The sequence below is a fragment of the Myxine glutinosa genome, chromosome 1 (assembly GCF_964187855.1).
Source record: "Myxine glutinosa chromosome 1, kmMyxGlut1.1, whole genome shotgun sequence".
In the NCBI taxonomy this organism is placed as follows: domain Eukaryota; kingdom Metazoa; phylum Chordata; class Myxini; order Myxiniformes; family Myxinidae; genus Myxine; species Myxine glutinosa.
Genome location: NC_136261.1, coordinates 278,214,632 through 278,237,571, shown reverse-complemented (window position 1 = coordinate 278,237,571; position 22,940 = coordinate 278,214,632). Strand labels below are relative to the sequence as shown.

The window sequence follows — 22,940 nt, the reverse complement described above, 5'->3', positions numbered from 1 at the left end:
ACTTCTTCCTGACAACGAAATTGCTCTTTTGTCTCACAATCACTAATCAATTCAATTCATCACTTCCATTAAGATCTCTATCTGGTCCATTAAGATGTCCACATCTTTGTCCAATTGTATGTATTTTCTCCTTTCACTCTGCAGCGACCAAGATACGAGGTCCGATGGCAGGTCATTTCAGTGGATGCACCTGGACACCCCTACACGTATATAGATCCACGGAACCTGCCGTATGACTGTCGCTGGGAGATTCCTCGAGATAACCTGATCCTTGGTGACAACCACTTGTTCCATGACTCTCACATACTTATTACTTATTTATATTGCTCAGCCAAGCCTCTGAAAACAGAATTGTCATGTGGGTTGTGTGTTGTTGCTCTTGAAATGTATTTCTCTTTCATGTCACCACAATGAGACGTTTCCAGAAGACATTAATCTCGAAATATATATATACAGACTCGGCATTTAATATGGAATATTTTTTTTGTGGGGGTGAACTTACTTTTCAAGATGTCTTAGAACCAAAAGTTCATTGGAATTATGTTGAAATTATTCTAGATTTTGTTAATGTGACCTTTAAAAGAAACAAAAACCACATTTGACATTTCGAAACAAATAAATTGATCCTTGAAAGTGATGTCAACTGATATCGAACTCAATTCACGGACAGTACTGTGTTAAACTTCTGTACGTTTTCCAGAAGTATCTCTTTATTTTGCACATTAGCCCAAATTTTTTTTAACAAAAACAAAAGTTAAATTACGACTGGGATTACGGACAGTAAAATTACAGTTCAGTACTTCGTGTAACCCCCGCGAGCATTCAGGAGAGCACGTACACGTTGAGGCATGCTGTTCACGAGATTTGCCAAGGTTTGGACAGGAATCGCTTGCCATGCAGTGACAATAGCCTGCTGCAATTCACGCACAGAGGCAGGCTGCTGGTCCAAGTGGTCGATTTGACGCGTCAATTCTGCCCACAAGTTCTCTATCGGATTCATATCCGGGGACATGGCAGACCACTCCATATGCTCTACACCACGGTCAGCAAGAAAGTGTTGGATCATGCGAGCACGATGAGGCTGTGCATTGTCATCTTGGAAGACAAAGTTTCCTCGAAAGGCTGCACAAGCAAATGGAAGCAATGTTTCTTCCAGAATGGCTCTGTACTTGAACTGGTTCAGGTTTCCATTCAGAACAACCAGGTCAGTTTTTCCCCTGCATGAAAAGCAGCCCAAACGGTCACCCCACCACCTCCAGCTTGGACTCTTGGCACTATACAATCTTTGTTGTAGTTTTCATGCACTTGTCTGCGCACTCGGACGCGGCCATCTTGACGATAGACCAGAAATCTAGACTCGTCACTGAAGATCACGTGATTCCAGCGTCCTGGCTGCCATTGACGGTGCTCTCTGGCCCACTGCAATCGGCGCTGGCGGTGTTGTCTGGTCAGGCGTGGCTTTCTCAGGGGACGCCTGGCACGATAGCCTGCTTGAACCAGTCGTTGGTTGACTAGCCTTCTGGATACAGGCACATTTGTCAGTTGCTGCCACTCAGCCCTAAGCCGATTAGCTGACTTGGTACGGCCATTGCAGACTAACCGGTACAGCTGGCGATCATCCCTCCTTGTGGTTCTGCGGGGGGGGGGGGGGGGGGGGGAGGGGGGGCGTCCTGGCCTCGGTATTGGAGTAGGGACACCCCTCTGAGCATTTCGTTTCAGGATCTTTGACACCTGACCTTGAGTGATGCCATACTGCCGAGCAATAGCACGCTGTTTCATGCCGTAATTGCATAAAGCCACCACTCCATGACAAACAGTATTGTCGAGTTGACGGACCATCTCCAGAGGAAGCGGCAATAACTTTTGGAGATGTGCAGCAGTTGTTTTCCACTAATACAGAACGCAACAACCCTTGTATACCCGACTGTGAAGCCAATCATCAAATGCACCTGTCCGTACATTTTGCCACGCCACCTGTGATATAATCCTGTTGTTGACATCTTGCTGCGACAGACAATCAGTGACATGGTTCTATTAACAAATAAATCACCAAAGTGTAAAAGAAACTCACCAGATTGATATACTGAGTTCAGAAAGTAAACACAAGTCAAGAAAAAAAAAAAATTCCATATTAAATGCCAAGTCTGTATATTGAACTAGTAGATTGCAGCACCTTATCGAGGTCTTTGAATGTGGAGTTGAAGTCATGCATGTTCAAACGTGTCGTGGAGACTCATATTGTTGATGCTTTCATTGATTGTGCAGGTCGAGTTTTAGGTTCTGGTGCTTTTGGTCAAGTCAATGAGGCAACTGTACATGGTATTGTTGATGGCAAATCCTTCAGTGTCGCAGTGAAGATGCTCAAGCGTGAGTTATTGGACTGGAGGCTGAACTGCTGAAGCACGCTTACTTTAATGACGATGTGTATATGCATTGGGAAACCTTGTCAGTGGATCAAGGGGTCTCACTCCTATTGAGAGGAGTGGTCCAATGGTTTGACCATGCATTGTGGCCCTTCGGGGTCAGGATGCATGTGTTTGAATGACCATGTGCTTCAGCCTTGGGGTTGAGGTGCATGTGTAATGTTATCGGGACAGCCTTGATAGACGTTGTGCCTTGGCCATGGGGTCAAGGTGCACGTCCAAGGCTGTTCAAATGTTTGATTTTTTACCTTTTTTCATTGCAAAAAAGGCAGGCCTTGATGCTGGCCTAAAAGCATTGGGAGAAAGGGATGGATGCTGCAATGGAAAAGGAGTATATGACTATTGCTAACATGATTACACACACACTTACATCAGAATAGATCAGAATATACCATCAGAACTTCACTTCACTTACATCAGAATAGAACATCAGAATATACCTATATACACATACATACATAAACGCACATACACACACACATACATACCTATATGCACATACACACACATATACACACACATACATACATACACACACACACACACACACACACATACACACACGCACATACTGTACATACACACATACAAACATACACATACACAAATACACACATACATACACACACACACACACACAAACACATACACACACACATACTGTACATACACATATACAAACATACACATACACAAATACACACATACATACACACACATACTGTACATACACACATACAAACACACACATACACAATACACACATACATACACACACGCACATACATACATACCTATATGCACATACACATACACACACACACCTTCATGATGTATTCTCCAAGCAATGCCCATGACTGTATTGCCCTCATCAGCTGATGCAGATTGTTTTCCCCTGGCTGCTGTTACATTAAACATCAAAACTGGTGTCACATTGAGCGGAAGTGGTTGTGCAGTCACAACTAAAATCGAAATTACAGGCAGAATGTATCAAAATGTTCCGCATTATGTTATTTATCATCTCATTGTAATTTTGCTGGAATGAGAACTTGCACGTGTTACTGTGCCCATCCTGATTCTGAGGACCAGAGCAAGGAACCTTATTGTTGTATGATTCCCCAGTGATAAGCAATTATTGTCCAGAAGGGAGGGCCTTCTAGCAACCTCTAGTCCAGCATGTTCAGTTCAATCTGTGCCAATATCTTCTCCAGTGCCAACACTACTCAGATTAGTGCAATAATTTGTTGTTCCTAATTTCCATCTCAGAATGCTGGGCAAAAATGCATCCTGGTGAAGAACATTACCCAGAGGATATTGGGGAATACCTACCTGTAAAAATGATGTGCTCAATGAGATTTAACTGTTTGTGATGGCGACCTAGAGGCAATTCTTGCCAGTGTACGATCACCTGAAGAGCACCTGGCTCACGTGACTCACCAAAGGCTGTTTTTCCTTGCTCTCATTCTATTCTGATCTGTCCCAATGTGGAAAAAGGATTTTTTTTCCCCCTATTATCTAAGGCAGCACAGTCTCTTGCACTGCGATGAAAACATTCCAGAAGGCTTCTATGCATCATCCAGCTGGTGGACTGTGCAATTTGATCAGAACTGAAGCTCGTGTACAGAATGTACAATGGAGTAATATTCATGAAAGTTGTCATAATCACTTTGTCCATTTTGTCAAGATGGAGGCCGTGGCATAATATTTGCATTGTAATGGACTCGGATGTAATGGACGAATGTTTTGAGAGTAACTGAGATGGAAATGATGTTGTACCAGCCACAGCACGAACAAGTGAGAAGCAAGCTTTGATGTCCGAACTGAAGATCATGACACATCTGGGAGCACATCTGAACATTGTTAACCTCATTGGGGCCTGCACTCTTGGAGGTATGTTTGCTTCATATATATTGCAACGAAAATGGATTCTTAGGAGTCAAGGGGTTAATTAGTTACAGTATATCCTAATTGCATGTTTGGAATAGACATGGTTTAGCGAGGTCCTGTCCCCCAAACCCCAGATCCCTTTGGATTTTTCATTTTATTAATAATCTTTTTCCTTTCTCCTCACGGGCCTCACGACCAATGGTTTTCAGTCCAGCTGGACCATGCACCATCCTCAAATAAACCAATAAGTGGTGTGCTCGTGCCAGCCGTCCAATGAATGCGCCTGATGATGGCATGCGAGGGACGGTTCTGAACCAAGGTTGTGAGGAGAACGTTTTAGAACCGGGAGAGTGAGCGTGAGCTCTCTCTCTCTTCCCTTATCAGAACTCCTTGAAGTCGCCAGGTTGTTTGGACCTTCTCCCACCCCCATATAATGAAGGAATAACCCATTCTGGGAGTCTGGGGATCCAATCTCGGCGAGGATGACATTTCCCACCTCAGTCATGGAGTTGGCTGAGACTGTTTTTTTGTATACAAGATGGAGGCTCGTGTAAGAGCTAACATTAATCACAAAAAGACAAACTGACACATAAAACATGAGATAAAGTGAGCAGGAGACAAGATGGGGAGAGAGGGAAGCACACAAGTACAACAGCAGAGAACAGGGACATCGGGAGATCTGTGGGAGGGAGAGGGCTTGGGGGGAGGAGGCACGGGAAGGGGGGGGGGGGGGTGGGAGAGGTATAAAACACATGGACATTTCTAGGACTTCCAGGAAAGAAGTCGGAATTTCAAAAAAGTGGATCTGGGGTGAATTAACGGGTGTAGAAAAGATCAAGGTTTTGGATTGGGGAAGATAAGAGATGGTGGTGAACAGCCGTTTTAAAGACCTGGAGGGAGGGGTGGGATTGAAGGGAGTGGGGGAGTTTGTTCCATAGGTGGGAGTAAAGAGGAGTGAAGGTGAGTAGAGAGTCTTGATTTTGGCAGTTTCACCAGAAGAGGGTTACAGGCAGATCTTGTGCGACCTGTATGAATATTTGGGGGACAGAGCACAGAGAGAGCTGGGGGAGCTAGGCTGGAGAGGAGTCGGTAGAAGACAGAAAGACCACCAACCTGCCTGCGGTGAGTGAAAGGCCCTCAGAATCAGCTTCATCGCGGGAGATTCCAATGATTCTGAAAGCTTTGGTTTCAACAGCGTGAAGCCGAGCTCGGTGTGAGGCAGGAGCACCAGTCCAGAGGGGAGAGCAGTATTCCTTTGAGCTGCGGATGAAAGCCTTGTATGTGGTGAGGAGCTCAGGTGTGCCAAAGGAGGACTTCACACGACGGAGGATGCCCAGTTGGCGACTGGCTTTGGATGCCAGATTGGAAATGTGGTTTTCCTTTTAAATGTCTTACACCCCTAAGAGTACTAAACCACCATTTGCATTTTTCTCCCTTTTCATGCCACTATTTGAGAACTTTCAGAATTAAATTTTGCATCAATAATGGAAATACAAATTGTACGGGGTTCACATAATTATTTTTGACCTTGACCTAATTTTTAAGGGCATGGCCCAATTGGAGACATTTTAACATTTTCACCAAAACTCAACTAAAGTCTGTCCGATCAAAACGAAACTGCTCTCTTTAGATAGCCGAGACTCCCTAGAGCAAGCCATTTTAAAACTTAATTTACATCATACCCCTCCTACCCAGGGGGCCAAATGGGTTTAACAGACATGGCGTGCTGTGAAAGGTTGGCTGCCAAAAATCATATCTATATATATCTAGGAACAAAATGTATCTGGACAACCTTGTCAACAAGCTCCTGGAAATCTGTAGGAAGCCTCGAAACAACATGACCCTATATGCGAATACGGCCTCATTACGATATATAGTCCAATTGCCAAGAAATTTTCACCATAGGAGTACATCCTCCTATAGATTTTTAAATAATTATGATGTCATAAGACATATGGTATGGGCGCCATCTTGGAAAAACTGAAAAACGTTGCACCTCTATATCTCCAAAACTGCTTCATCTTACTATAATTCACCAAATGTCCATCCGTCTGTCTGTCTGTCTGTCCGTTTGAAGGTACCGCAAAAACAGCTGAACCGATCACAACGATATTTTGGGTGGGTAATCCTGGGATCTCCAGGAGTAAAATTGGCTATTTAGTTTTTCCAATTTCAGCTTTGGTCTCCAGCATTCTCAGGTTTGGACTCCCGCATAACATTCGCGTTTGCATAACGTTCATTGTGACAATGTTTTCATTGTGACGATGTTGTTTTCCCAGGTGCCGCACAAACGGCTGCACCAATCAGACTCGGTGACCTCGGACAAAGACCTTTTATAAGGACACGGGTTGAATCCCTGCTTGAGAGAATTCCAACCCCCTACCCGCCATCACGGCCGTCTCTACAACTCACAATCCCACGAGATATGCGGAAAGGACAACCCAAAACCAATATAAACATCATTAAACATCATTCGTATATAAACATCATTAAAAGTAAATAATGACCTCGGCCAAAGTTCAAACGGCGTTTGATCTCCACTTGAGAATTCCACATAGCTATTTGGGCGGTGTATACGCTAACAGATCGCTGTCTCCATCTATCTTTCCAAGGCCGTAACACCTATCGGCTCAAAATCCTTTTAACTGTTGACTTGGTAGTTTTTACAATGAAGGAAACACGTATCGGGAGTACAAACTACATAGCGATTGTGAATGTGACAGCTCCGAGGCATCTTTCGCTTCGCATCGCAGTGACGGTGAGCACCAATATGGCGGCTGTAAGATTTAAATCTGGCTTCAAGCCCCCTCACCACCCAAAGCCTTCAACCAGACATATTAACACGCTCCTCCCCCTTCATTCCCGTTCTTCAAAGCAAAGCGGTAAAAATTGTTGTATCGCCATTATATATGACGAGCAACGGTACCCGCCCTAAGGGCGGGGCTCCAATTTGGAGGCACGATTTATATAAACATCTGTTAAATATCACACGCAAATCATCAAAATCTAAACAGTATCTTTAGAATTTCAATAAAAGCCACATCACTGTTCATATCGGTAAATATTATTCCATCGTGTTTCAAATCGTGATATCAACTGTACGCTTTTCTTAAGGGAATTTTTTAAAATGATTTTGTACCTCTTCTTCAGCTTAGAACTTCAGGATAGACGACATTGCTGATAAAAGTTCCTTTTGACATAAAGTTTTGACATATCATTCCATTTTTTTTCCTAAAGAAAAGCGTACCGTTGCTCGTCATATATAATGGCGATACAACCATTTTTACCGCTTTGCTTTGAAGAACGGGAATGAAGGGGGAGGAGCGTGTTAATATGTCTGGTTGAAGGCTTTGGGTGGTGAGGGGGCTTGAAGCCAGGCCGTGTCATGGGTTTCCCTTGGATGGGAATTGAGCTTGGCATCCATCTGCTAGTATTATCTGATGGAGGTTTAATATGCCACAGTATGTTTAGCGAAGAGCAGCCGAGTTATTACCGGCACCCTGAACAAATTTCAAATTCCTGTTCTGAACAGATCCAGTCGAACGCCAGGTCTGGTCAGCTGGGTCGTGAAAGACTTGGGCCAATATACCTCCTACGGCTGACCCCACAAGAAGGTGGGATAAATTGGATGAGTGGTAGTAGTAGTGGTAGTAGTAGTGGTAGTAGTAGTATTAGTAGTAGTAGTAGTAGTAGTAGTGCTTTTGTTGGAAAGGTTACAGAGATTTGCGTTCAGAGCTCATGCAAGCTCAGGCAAACATATGTTCCCAGTTTAATGTCGCTCAATTCCTCATCTCTGCAAGTCCATGGTTTGAACTACAGTCGACAAGATAGAGCATTTTGAAGAGAAAGCACTACCAAGACAGATAAGGGGAAGGTAAAAGAACGCCAAAGAACACCAAAAAAGAACGCCAAAGAACACCAAAAAAAAAGAATGCCAAATAACACATTTATACAAATAAGAGCAAAGTATCTTGTGGGGAGACCGTACAAAGTGCATCATTTATAGTCCAGGTTTCCTTAAACTTTTGAACAGTGTTACTATATTCTGCCGCCTTGTACTCCGAAATAATGCGTGAGCGTATTAAGCCCTTCAGACATACAGAACTGTGTTCCACCACATCTTTCTCAATTTTTGCCTTCCTGGTTTTATATATTGCCATTTTTGCACAGGCTAAAATAAAGTTAACAAGGAGATCTTGTGACTTGGTTAGTTTCTTTACCGGGTGCCCGATGATAAAAAGTGTTGGAGAGAAGTGAAGCCAGAAGCGCAAGAGAAGATTTTTCATCAGTAAGAACACTGGTTCAAGACGGTGGCATTGAAGGTATATGTGAAATATAGTTTCCCTTTCACCACAAAAGCAGCAATCCTCTGAGACGTTAGTGAAGTGCCGCATCATAGATCCAGAGCTCAGTGCACCATGTAGCAACCTCCAACTTAAGTCTGCCATCATTCTTGGCGTTGGGTAGAGATAGAGTGAATCCCAACGTGGATGAACCGTCGAAGGAAGTGGAAGAATCTCACGCCAGGGAGTATCCAGTCGGGTTGCAAGAGCTATATAATGGAGCGAGTGGATCACTAGCAGGTATATATTTTTCCTTGATAGCCCACAGAACGACATTTCCACTGTGCTAGGGGTCTTACTCATATTGTTTGCAGGTATTGGCTGAGAGAGCTCGCAACATCGTGGTCGGATTTTAAAATCCATGGAGTGTATGATTTTTGATGGATCTGTCCAGATCCATCACCCTCTTTGGGATTCTCTAGATATTCCAGACAATCGGGAGGCAAGGAGCTTTTGACCTCTTCAAGTATCCTGGACGGGATCCTGATTGTCCTCAGGCCCATTTTCGCTGCGAGTTCCTTGGGTAAAAGCGTTCTCTTACCATCGTTCAGAAGGTCTCCCACTGTGGATATGCTACCAGCTAAGAGGCTCCTTCTTACTGAAAAGGAAGCCAGAGTTGGGCCCTGTAGAAGAGGGTTGAGAATGAGCGGTTCTTCTAACAGGTCCTTGCCTGGATAAGGAACTGTTCTTTGCACGTCGACTACATTCCAAGCCTTCAGCATTTCTTGATAAAAAGAGGCAATGTAGCACTAGACAGGCTCTGAGATGTAATGATGAAAAGATTCCTTTTGTACCCAAGATTGAGCACTTTGCTGAAGAAGTATGATGCCAGTGAGCACCATTGCGGTGCAGGGTTCACATGTAGGTAACGTTGTATGGTCTTCAGCCTGGATGCGTGGTAGTGGCTTCGAAGGCAGGGAAAAGACTGTCCACCTTCTGAAAAAGGCAAGCTCAGAATGCCCAGGGAAACCCAGTGTTTACCATTCCAAAAGTAGTCCAGTAGCTTCCTCTGCATCTTAACCAGAAACTCCTCTGGAGTGCTTATGCAAGAGAGCCTGAATACTAACTTCGGAATTATTGACTGTTTAATAAGGAGTGTTTTTCCCCTCAGAGACAGGACTTTTAGTAGTCCACTCCAGTCTCTCAACTTTGCTTCGATCTTGTCCCCTAAAGTGTTCCAGTTAATGAGTGGTGAGGACCCATGGGAAGTGGATAAGTGCACCCCCAAATATTTGAGCTCATTGCGACTCCAGGTCAATTTCTGAAAAAGTGTTGGTAACTCCTTTACCTGCATTTGTCCAATTAGAAGCCCCGAGCTTTTCCTCCAATTGATTGTAGCAGACGATGCTGCTGAATAGACCTGCTGACAATCATAAACTATTTGCATATCCCTTGCATTACTGGCAAACACGAGAACATCATCTGCATATGCAGAAAGTTTGAGGTTGACCCTGTTGTGTGGCACCACAATGCCAGTTAGCCTTCTTCTCATCAAACAAAGGAAGGGTTCGATACATAGGGAATATAATTGGCCGGACAGGGGACATCCTTGTCTTATTCCTCTCTCAAATGGAAAGGGCGCGAGCAAGAAACTGTTGACTTTGACTAGGCATTCTGCCGACATGTACAACGTCTGAATCATGCCTACAAATCTCCTCCCCAACCCAAATGTTAGCAAGGTTTCAAACAGATACTCATGGTTCATCTGGTCAAAGGCTTTCTCCTGATCCAAGGAAACAAATCCGACTTGAGTCTGAGTCATGTCCGCATACTGTATCAGGTCTCTGACAAGGGATATGTTGTCATGTATTGTCCTGCCTGGAATGGCATAAGATTGGTCCGGGCTGACTAATTTTGTCAGGACTGGTCCGAGACGGAGTGACAACATTTTAGCCATGACCTTATAATCCACACACAGCAGAAACACAGGGCGGTAATTCTTCAAGTCTCTCAAGTCACCCTCCTTGGGAATCAAGACCAGCATCGCTCGACGCCAAGAAAGGGGCATTATACCTGTATCACATGCTTCCTGAGCTACGCTTAGGTAATCAGGTCCAACCAAGTCCCATACTTTTGTATAGAATTCACATGATAAGCCATCCATGCCAGGGGCTTTATCTCTTGATAGGCTGTGCAGGGCGGTTTTCAATTCTTCCAGAGATAATGGTCTCCAGCTGCTCCCAGTCTTTTACAGAGGCTTCAGGAAGACTACTCCACAAAGTGCCACCTGCACCTGCATCTGTGCTCTTACCCGAATACAGCTGAGCATAAAAGGCTCTAATTCGTTTTTGAACACCCTCAGAGCCATTGAGCAAGAGACCATCTTCTGCGAGAACACTCGCTATAGTCCTGAATTGACCTTTGCGTTTTTCCACCCCTTTGAGATAATTCAGGACATATTCATCCTCAGAAATAAACTGCAAACGAGAGCGCACATACGCCCCTCGTGCCTTCACACTGGTGAACCCACCCACTGGTGAACCCACTGGTGAACCCATTGGTGAACTTCACACTGGTGAACCCCTCGTGCCTACATGCTTTAAGGGTGCTCTTTTTTTCTTGGTATGCCTGCAGTTCAGTAGAGGTAAGTGTGGCCAGGTGCTTCTCAAGGTGCAGCAGTTCCTCTTCCAGTCTTTTGATCCCTAACCCAAGTGTTTTGCTCGATCCATATGAGTATTCCTGACACAGCAATTTCAATCGTACCTTGCCTACATCCCACCAGAATCCAAGTGAGCAAAAATCTCCTTTTTTATTCCTCCAGGCTTGCCAAAAATTAAAAAGATTGACAAAAAGGCTTCATCCTGACTTAAAGCATTGTTCAGGTGCCACAAGCCAGGGCCTCGCCTTGTTTCCGCCAGGGAAAACTTAATCCAGGCCAAGTTGTGATCTGTGAAATGGGCAACTTTTATGCCGGAGTCACTGACAATCTTACACCAACGGTGAGACACGTAAATTCTATCGAGCCGGGATTGTGATATATGACCACCTCTGATACTCGTATACGTGAATGTTCTGTCTGTGGGGTGTTGTATGTGCCAAGTATCCCTCAAGTTTAACAGTGTTATGGTTTGTTGTAATATTCTTACAGAGGGATTATGCGGCTCCTGACCTATTCGATCAAGGGAGGGGTTTAGAGTGCAATTAAAGTCTCCTCCAAGAATTACACACTCTTCACCAGGTAAGGTGAGCATGAATCTCTGCAACCGGTTGAAGAAAATCCCCCTTGCAACTCCTACACAAGGTGCATAAATGTTGACGAAATTGACAACAAATTCTTCAAACTTTGCTTTTATATGTAGCAACCACCCCACACTGGCTTCCTTTACGACAAGTATTTCAGGTTTCCTCTTTGGTGAAAAGAGGGTAGCCACTCCACAAGATGTGTCCGTTAGGTGACTGAAAAAGGCCAAGCCTTCCCATTGGTTTTCCCATCGGGATGCAGCCTCTGGGGTCGTGTGGGTTTCCTGCAAAAAGGTTACTTCAAGTTTTTCCTTCACACAGAATGACAATACCTGGTGCACACGGAATGCATCCTTACAGCCATTGACATTCAATGATCCTATTCGTAAGTTTGATGTCATTATTGTATTGAGAGTTTTGTTTCTGTGAAATTCATCCTCCTAAACGAATTTATATTCTGGCCCGTAATTCAACAACTTTGCTAGAAACTTCCTGACTCGGGCTTGTTCGGCCGAGCCTGAAGTCCTTGTTTTATGTCCCTCTCTCCTTAGTGCATACAAGGAATGCACTAGCAAGTCATAATCTTTCCACCGTTTCAGCGCATTTTCCACTTTCTTCCTGCTATGCAAGCTTTGTTCCAGGAACTCGAGTATCTCCTGGCTGGGAATGCAGGAATTGCGTCCTGCAGGTAGGTCTGTCTCTAAACCAGTCAGTGACCCTTGATAGTCTTCCCCATCACCAATACTTTCCTCATCATCGCTGTCTGGAGGTTCAAGATCCTTCTCCTTTGGTGTACTTGTACAATGTGTCAAGTCTTCTGCCATGTCGTCTCTCAAGGCTGACTTGGCATAATCTTCTGGCGCAGAGGAACGCGCCTTTGGCTCTGATGCGGCGGACGTTGCTACACCTGTGGGAATGGATGCCTCCTCCTCAGTTGGTATAGGAGATCCAACCTTTTTGGGTCGTAAAATAGAGATGTGCTCAACTATTCCCCTTTCTGCGCCAACAGTGAGTGAAGTGACATCACCTGAGATGTCGGTCAGTGCCAGCAACTTTATTGATGCTTGTGTGTCTGGTTCCCTCTCTCTGTCTGTCCCACCGATGAATGGTACTTCAGAATCCTTTGAAACGTCAGTGTTAATCCTTCGGTTCAGAACTGCTCTTGTAGATGTTTCAATCCCTGGTTTATTTTGAAGCTTCGTTGCAGTTGTTATTATTGGATGCATTTTCTCAGGAGCCAACATCACAGTATCGTTTGGCCCTGTCAAGTCAGATACCTCCAGGTTGTTTGTCTTTACCGTGCTGGGTTTACTACCTGACGGTCTCCCTTCCTGTTCATTCTTCAAACTGTCTTTGGGTGGATCTGAGAGAGAAGACTCTCCATATCCTGTCGTTTGATGAATAGTTTCCTCTTCTTCTTCTTCTTCCATTTCTTCAGATTGGGTTACCACTCTTTTCTCCTTCAGAATACTAGGCTTTACAAATCCCTTTGACACATTACTTCCCGTGTCATCCTCAATTGTACCAGGGTGTTCCGTGGTCCCATCCTCTGCGGGTTCTGATTTCCTCTTCTGTGCTCTCTTTGCCTTCCCTGCTCCCACTGCCTGCCATTGATTTATGGCAGCGGAAGAGTTGGGATGAGAAGCTGGTATATAACTTTCTTGAGGGTCCACTGCCCTCGAGCACAAAGGAGCAACCGCCTCTCTTAGGTTACCTTCAGTGACGCTGGGATCCTCTCGAGGCTGATCTGGACGTTGAGGAGCTGCAACCTCTTTAATGATAGTGGGGCAGTCTGCTCTCCTGTGATCCTTCGCTTTGCATACAAAACAACGGGGTTCGTTTGTCATATAAAACACCCTGTAATTCTTTCCGTCAAAAGGAATAACAAACGACCCCTCACATTCAGCATCCTTTCCCAATTCAATGGATACTTGTCTTTTAAAAGACCAGACATGTTGTAGGGAGGGCTCATGACAGCCCAAAGACACAGGCTTGATGGGTGATCTCAACACTCCCAGTCGTTCTAGGAAAGGCACCACGACATTGTCAGGCACGTAAGGAGGTATATTAGATATAATTATCCTTGTACCAAGACTTGAGAGCGGCTCGACTTGTACAAAGAGTCCTCCCACACTAATCCCTTTCTCAATGGCTTTGTTTGCTGCAGCCTCTGAGTTAAGAAAGAACACAGCTTGTCCATACATTTTCGAGGCTGCAACTATCGTTGCTGGATCAACCACACTAGCGAGTGCGTTCACATAGGCCTCTATTTGGGTGATTTGTCCCAACTCGCATTTCACCCCGTGCTTCCTTGTTAACGCCTTAAACGGGTGGGCAGGGCGGTTCCCACCTGCACCAGAGGTAGTAGCGGCCATCCTTGCCCATGTACCATCCAGAGGCATGATTGCTATTAACGGTATATTTCCCGTCAAATGAAAATGGGAAAAAATAAATAAATAAATAAATAAAGCAATAAATAAATAAATAAATAAATATATATCAATGAGCTCGTTCACGAGCTTCTGCTTATTTCAGCACGACCGGACCGGTATGCTAATGATTAACTCAAAAGGATAATCAAACGGGCGTTGAGCAAATAACTTATCGGCTTAATCGCCAAAACGATGCAAATTTAGCACAGAAAGTCAAGGGTCATTAAGCAAAAACAAGGAAGTCAAACAGTTTGTGATACGCCACAAATCGGGCGCGGCAAATCTAGTCCCACACGGGTGCGGCCGCACGCCGCGGCTAGGCCCGAACACAAAGGGCTAATAACTCAAACGGGACGTCAAAGTAAAGTAACAAAATGAACCAACTCGGTTCAAATAACCCAAATAAACCAAAAATACAAACGAAAACGGAAGAGGATGAGAAGGAAATGTCGAAAATGGCACGGCTCGAGGAGCAGAAAAATGGCGTGGAGTAGTAGTAGTAGTAGTAGTAGTAGTAGTAGTAGTAGTAGTAGTAGTAGTAGTAGTAGTAGTAGTAGTAGTCCTATATTGTTTTCTTGTGTTTGTAAGCCGTACTTGGGGTCATGGTCCATTTCATGTTTTGCACATACCTTGCTGCAAATTTTGCTTCCACTTTATCATTAATTATTGCGTGTTTTTGATAATGATAATGTTTTACCTCCACCACCGAAGGTGGGTGGAGGTTAAGTTTTCACCCCTCTCTGTTTGTTACTTCCGAAATCGAAGATTGTTTTTGATGTCAAAGGGTCAAAAATCAAGGTCACATAGAATGATAAATTTTCATCTGATTTACTTGAAATTTCGACAGAATTTGCATATTGGCTCACATAATTGTTTCACCAAAATGATTATGATAAATCCATTTTTATATGTCATGGGTTTCCATGACACCAATTTTGCCCAATTATAATCAAATGAGACTTTTTGTGAATTTATTATTTACCATACCTCAATCGTTTTTCCAAGATATCAAATTGAAACTTCAACCTTATGATATAAGCTTAAGCCTTTACTCACATAAACTACACATACATACAAGTTTATTTGTACGTATGTGTAGTGTATCCGAATAAAGTTTGGTCAGAATTAGACAAAGGTCAAGGTCAAGGTAATCCGAAACATGAAAAACACCTATTAGGTCACAATGAGAAAATATATCCACCAAATTTGTTAGGCATAACAATCAATCATGTAAGTCACTTGACAGGTCACACTTTTGAAATTGCCAAATTGCTGTTTCCATGGCAACTATTGTCTATTTTGATTTTGCAAATATCAGGCTATGCACAATATCTCTATTGTTTGATTGTTCATCGGTTTATTATTTATTCTCAAAAAGGACCATTTACATATTACACATGCAAAAATGGTGGATTTCCCCTCCCTCCTCACCATCCCTCTTTTCTCCAGACATTCTCCTTGCCTTCCTCCCTTCTCCTCCCAATATCCTTTCCTGTAATGCAATTTTTTCCACTTTTCCTTTCTTATATGTTTCTCATTTCTCCTGCTTCTCCATTGTGAACGTATCATATAGATGTCTCCTAAATCAAATCCAGTTGGCCTTCCTATCGGGTGTTCTTAAGTTTAACAAGCATTCTGAGTATTGCGCTGCAATACATGTCCCCTACCAAAGTTCAAAGTGCCATAACTTTGTCAAAAATGATCGAATATGCAAATTTATGCACGGTTGATGCTGGTTTCAAACTTGATCTGAGGTATGCTGAGACACATGTGTGTCATGCCTCACCTCGTTGATAAGCCCGCAAGGTCGCTCCGTGGAGCAGCCTGCACGTATTGCACTGTGTGAATTATATAATTACCAACTCACGGTCTGAGGTACTAGCGATTCAAGAGATATCCATTAAAAAAAAATATTTTCGTTTAATTAACGATATCTGCTAAACCACGTGACCTATTGCAAATTCCAAAAGGACATTTTAGTAGACTGACATGCTGAACAGATTTGTGAAGTTTCCCCTCGATTGGATCAAAAATGAGGGAGGGGCTCGATTTTAAAGGTTCATGCTTAAACAGGTCATAACTCTGAAACCATGTGATGCATGACGTCATGCTCGTTGACTTTTTCGTTCACCACGGGTTTGCCATTCTGCCTGCAAAGTTTGGCCTCGATCTGTTCAGCCGTTGCAGAGAAAAAGGGGTTTTCGTGTTTTCACGAAAAACAATATGGTGGCCGAACCACGTGACCTGTGACGTCATAATTACCAGTAAAATATTCTACAGACCGTGTCCCCCCTACGGTGAAAATTTGATCTCAATCGGTCCTATTATTGCAGAGAAAATCTTTTTTAAAGGAAATTAAAACTTAAAATGGCACTGAGTTAAGGATCATCAGAATTATCAGAATTCCCAAATTTCAAAGTGCCATAACTTTGTCAAAAATGATCGAAACGTCGTGAAGTTCGAACTCGATCTGTAACTTATCATGAGGAAACCATGTGCCAAGTTTGAAATCATTAGCATTAAGCGTTTAGAAAAAAAAGTCCGGAAAACTGTTCTTTGCGTGACAGACTGACAGACTGACAGACGGAGGGACGGAGTGCAAACCTATAGTCCCCTCCGGTGTACACCGGTAAGGGACTAATAACAGTCACATGTTGCTTCACTTTGTGCAAACTGTTCATATGAACTCTATAAAATTATAGATTTAGTTTAATTAACTTAGTTGATAAAGTTGGTTTCAAGCCAATAACAATCTTTAAATAAAAGTTGAATATTTTGTGATATTTTAAAGTGTGCATATCATTTCCTTGTTTTTCCTCCTTTGGCTTATTTTCTTTATTTCACTGACCCCCCTTAGGCCCGGTGTACCTAGTAACCGAGTTCTGTTGCCATGGAGACCTTGTGGGTTATCTTCACAGATTCAAACAATGGGTACTGAAAGAAAGCAGGTGATTTTCTGCCAGTTGAAAAGCATATGATGGTGTTAGTAACTGAACTTTGTGTGTACTGCCTTCGCATGAGAGACTGGTAGGCAGAGGAACTAGGGGTGGAAAATAGTCAAGCGCTTCCTTGAACAGTACTTTCAGAAAGTATTCACACCCCTTGACTTTTTCACATTTTGTTGTTACAGCCTGAATTTAAAATGGATTGAATTGAGGTTTTTTTTGTCACTGATCTACACATAATACCCCATAATGAGAAAGTGAAATTTTTACAAATTTATAAAAAACAAAAAGCTGAAATGGCTTGAGTCAATAAGTGTTCAACCCCTTTGCTATGACACTCCAAATTGAGCTCGGGTGCATCCAATTTCCTTTGATCATCCTTGATCCCACCTACAGCTATCCGATATGTCCATCCTAATGGTCATGTTCACTGAATCCTGTCGCAAGAATGTTGCGGTCTGGCAGCTTTCTCAACCTGGAGGACTCACACGACTGAGGGCAACTTTAGGTCACTCAATAAGTTGTGTCCATCTTGCTCTCAAGAGGCAAGCTCGGAAACATTATCTTGCTAATCTCAATACAGAACTCTCCAACCAGTCTTCTTCCTCAAAGTCCTTGTGGCACTTTGTCAAATTTGTCTCTGGTGTATGCTTCCCTTCCATTTCCTTCCACCTCAGAATCTGCTCGAGACAGAGCGAAATATCTCAATATAGTGTTTCCCTCCAACTCCAATACACCAAACTCATCCTGCGAGGTCACCACCCTACTCCCTCACACTCACTGCCTCCTTGACTCTTATTATTTCACATCCGAGAAGGGAGAGATAGTGTTGTCCAGCCTTGACTCTTCATTGGTGACAGGCCTAGATGGAATCAATGGCCATACTGTCAAATCCTGCTCTGTTGCTATTGCTTCTCTTTTGTCTGTTCTCTTCAATCCACCTTTCTCTAATGGTCACCTCCAATCTGCCTATAAGTCCATCACTTCCATTCACAAGTCGGGTGCCAAAGCTGATTCTCTCAAATACAGATTAGTAAGCTTACTTACATTTACAAACAAAGTCATTGAAATCCATTGACGTTGTTGACATCAAGTCTTTCCTCTTTTTTAAACAGGTTGATCACTAACGACCAGTTTCCATTCGATCCCGGTCACCGAACTATGGACAGTGTGTTACTTCTCACTCAGCAATGGCCATAGGCCCTAAATCTCAAACAATAGTACAAAACCATCTCCCTGGACATACCTCAGGTATTTGGCAATGTCTGAAACCCTGCTCTGCTTGCCAAGATCACTGCCTGTGACATTCAAAGTGATCTTTATACCTGAATTTCTGACTTCCTCCACTTGCACATGGATCCCAGCTAACACAACACCGTTGGGCCAACGTTGGCCCAATGGTGTTGTCTTAGCTGGGAATGCATTGCTTTTAATGGAACCCTCTCCTTTCTCTGAGTGGAGTTTGAAATGCCCCAAAAAGTATTTTGGACCCACACTTGTTCCTCATCCACATAAACGACTTCTTCAATGATCTGGAAAATAGTCTCTTTCTTTTTGCAGATGATTCCACATTGTATCAAACAGTACCCAATCACACTGATCGCAGCTGCATCACTCACTGAGGATGTAGAATTGATTCGGTGCTGGTTTGACAAATGGAATATGTCATTCAATCCTGGCTAATCTCACAATCTTATCCTGTCATTCCAGAAGGATCATTAAACAAGCGTTACGCCTTGGTCCCCCGTCGGTGAAGTGAAGTGAGTTGACAAAGTGGAAGACGCAAGGCGGCCATCTTGGATTTTGACGTGGCGACCCAATTTTCAATAGAGTTCTCCCTTATGCGTAGATACACTCACACACCAGATTAGAAGTTAGTAGTTCGTTTATTTTAAGATATTTCGCTCACAAGGTTCAGACATATGTATGGTGGTGGCCATCTTGGATTTTGACGTGGCGACCCAATTTTCAATAGCGTTCGTCGTTATGCCTAGATACACCCACACACCAGATTAGAAGTTGGTACTTCGCTTATTTTTCAAGATATTTCGCTCACAAGGTTCAGACATACATGGCGGCGGCCATCTTGGATTTTGACGTGGTGACCCAATTTTCAATAGCTTTCTCCCTTATGCATAGATACACCCACACACCAGATTAGAAGTTGGTACTTCGCTTATTTTCCAAGATATTCCGCTCACAAGGTTCAGACATACATGGCGGCGGCCATCTTGGATTTTGACGTGGCGACCCAATTTTCAATAGCGTTCTTCCTTGTGCCTAGATACACCCACACACCAGATTAGAAGTTGGTACTTCGCTTATTTTTCAAGATATTCCGCTCACAAGATTCAGACATACATGGCGTCAGACATACATGGCGGCGGCCATCTTGGATTTTGACGTGGGTTACACCCACACACCAAATTAGAATTCGGTCCTTCGCTTACGCACGCACGCATGTACGCATGCACGCACGGACGGAGGGGAAAACCATAGTCCCCCTTTTGCTCCGCGGTGCGATGGGGGACAATAAACCCATCTCTCTAATTCCATGGTCAGCCACAGGAAGAGGTTCAGTATCTTGGACTTCTCGACATCACCATCAGCTGTGGCCTCTCCTGGGCTGACGAAAGGTCCAAACGGTTAAAATTACATGAATAACTGGGACATGGTTGACAGATGAGCCCCTCACCCCTAGAAAGTACCATTTTATAGTCAGCATCAAAAAGCCTCTTGTAGCCCAACTCCTAATGCCTGACTTATTGTGCCAAACCTGTTTCAATAAATGGCCGAGGTGTGACAGGCTAGTTTCTGGTGCGATAAAACCAGATTGCTCTGGGGAGATGGACTTCGATAGCCTTAATGAAGGCTACCACATACAAAAAGGAAAACCTACGAGGAGGAGATTTTACCAGCTGGCACATATCACCATACACCCCATGAAGACCTTCCTTGGTTTCACTATTTTTAGTCTGAGGTGCAGTGCTGGGCATTGTTCTTGCCATGGGATGTGGGCACTTGTGTAGACTATAAGCTTGTACCTTTCTTGGCTGGCCTCTAAATCTAGCTACAGACTGGACATTCCCCATCGTTCCAACCTGTCTCTCCTGGAGTCTGTGGAATGTAAAGCTCTCAACATTATTGGCCTCCCCTGCGATTATAGAGAGAACCACAAGGTCCGTTGTTCTCACATCACAGACAGGTCGGTGGCCTCAGTTTTTTTTATTTATAGCATCTCCTCCATTCCAGCTCCCTTTGCTCGATTTTCCCTTCGAACCTAATATTCCAGGATGCATGTGTTCTTCCAGTAACCCCTCCTCGTTAAACTCCCAAAATCCAGGTTTACTGGCCATGTGATGTTTTTGCTCCTCTTTGCTCTCGTTTGTGGAACTGCTTTCCAAAGGTTATTCAATAACATCTTCACTCCTAGTCCTGCGGCATAGCAGACCAATTGTTCAAATTGTTCTAAAAGCACCAAAATTGGCACACATGTAGATTAATATATTCTAAACATTTTTGGATATGGAGGCATTCAAGATTAGCCCTGTGGAAGATATGGCGGCCATTGTTCAAAATGGCCGCCATTTACCATTAGCGTCATTACATAGACGTCATTATGTGTCGTTAGTATGGTGCTAGATGGGCCAAAATTCCTTTTTTTTACATCAGAATTAACATCAATAAGTGTTTAACAGATATTTAGATACAAAATATCTGTTATCTGTTAAATTTAAATATCTGTTAAATAACAGATATTTAACAGATATTTAGTTTAACAGATACAAACCTCTCGATGACATGCATTGTATCCTCTTGGATGCTTGTGGGTGCATTTGCCAGACTCAGCAGGGCATCAGTGAGTTCTGGCAGCGTGTTCCATGTTGCCCAGGCAGATTTCTTCCCATGTCCGACGAAGGCTGACACAGTATCACACCCTGTGATGGCATGAAACATTGGAAGAGTGCATTTTGAATGAATCTTGAATGAATGAAAAGAGAAAGAAAAAAAAAAGAGAAAAAAAAGAAAAAAAAAAGGAAAAAAAAGAAAAGAAAAAAAAATGAAAAGAGAATCTTGAATGCCTCCATATCCAAAATTGTTCAGAATGTATTAATCTACATGTGTGCCAATTTTGGTGCTTTTAGAACAATTTGAACAATTGGTTTCGTACTTTTTACTATGCCGCTGGGCTATCCATGCTTCACCACCATCTCATGTCATCCCCATCCTTACCTAGACAAGTAAAAATTTGAGAATTTTCGAATAGTGTAGGCATTTTGTGTTAAAAGTGATTAAACAGGTTTTTTAGGATAATTCGAGGGTGCTGAATTCAAAAATGCTGTTTAACCGGTTCAATTTTGGAGTCTTAACCTTCAAATTGTAAAAAACAAAATGCTCACCATTTTCAGCATATTTTTTGCCATAACTTGAATTTTAAGCAACATAGAAGGCTCAAAATAGTGGCAATACCCATGTTTGTGATACTGAGGATTCCAAATTTACTGTTACCTAAGTTGTAACTAGTTTGGTTTCGCCGCCATGTTGAATTCCAAGATGGCCGCCATATTTTTGGTAATTTCTGGGGTGTATTTTTTTATGTACATCACTTTCACTGGTCAAATGCGATTTTAATTTCTTTAGAACAAAAAAAATGATATTAAATCATTTCTAAAGTGCATTTAAAAAAGGGGTAAAGTTCCAAAATGGCTGCCTTTTAGTAATTATACTTTATAAATACCGTATAGCTCAATATTGGCATTCTCAAATGTTTACCTGTCTATCTTAGTCTGTTCTGTTTCTGCATTCTAGTTGTCTGTTGTATGCACATGCACATCCTCCTGTGCATGTTAGCCCAGCTTTTCTGCAGCTGCAACGGCCATTTATACATCCTTTGGTACATCCGCATGTTAGTATCTCGCGACACGCCTTAGGAATTGGAGATAGCGTCATCAACTTCGGCACCAAGTTCCCATCGATGTATGTCCATCCCATGTCTGTTACTTGGGGGAGTACTGGAGTAGCGATGGTTGCGCGCTTCCAAATAAAAGCCTGGTAATGTGCGCGCCTTAAGTGTAGTCTCACTGCATCTGATGTTGGTGGCAGAGTCTCCTGTGGACAACCCTTAGAGAAGAGTATTACACGTGTCTTGTCGCATCTGTCCACATCATCGGGTACCTTGTAAAGACGGCATATGAACTTTTCTGCATCGTTGATTACTTCTTCAGTGATATCTTCTGTGCCTAGATCTGTCAACAATTGGCTGTGTGTTTGAAACACCTTCCAGGCTGTATTTTTGCTGTGGCCAGCAAGCTGTGACACACTGTCACAACTAGTAATTGCATGGAATGGCAGCAACGCTTCCACTTGGCAAGGTGGCAGTTTCTGGTGGAGTTTGTGGATGGGAATGTATTTTGGCTTCTTAAGAGTTCCTGCCTTCATCCACAGCTGAGTGCATGGCATCTTATCAAAATGAGCAGCTAACACGACCAGCACGTCAGTGTCACGCACTAAAACCACCACTGTTTCAGCATTTGTGTCGACGCAATGAAGAACAAGTCGTGTGTCCGCCTCCTCATGGTTGGCCTGTAGGGATGATGTGTCCATCTCTGGATCTGAAGATTTCACGTCTGTGATCTGTGCAAATCCTCCAGCCACTACTACAAGTGTTGTGGGTGCAATAGACACCGCATTTGTCATGAGCTGCTGAGAAAGAAACTCCGCTAGATTTGC

The 22,940-nt window shown here is 43.3% G+C and overlaps 1 protein-coding gene across 1 annotated transcript in view; it reads left to right on the top strand.

The window, feature by feature from the left end:
- The window catches only part of LOC137437759 (platelet-derived growth factor receptor alpha-like), a 70,828-nt gene that overhangs the window by 5,727 nt on the left and 42,161 nt on the right, over window positions 1-22,940 (top strand). Inside the window, exons 4-7 of the mRNA XM_078771098.1 lie at window positions 145-274; window positions 2,266-2,367; window positions 4,203-4,313; window positions 17,123-17,213. Coding sequence (XP_078627224.1) covers window positions 145-274; window positions 2,266-2,367; window positions 4,203-4,313; window positions 17,123-17,213 — 434 coding nt within the window. The remainder of the gene's footprint in view (window positions 1-144; window positions 275-2,265; window positions 2,368-4,202; window positions 4,314-17,122; window positions 17,214-22,940) is intronic.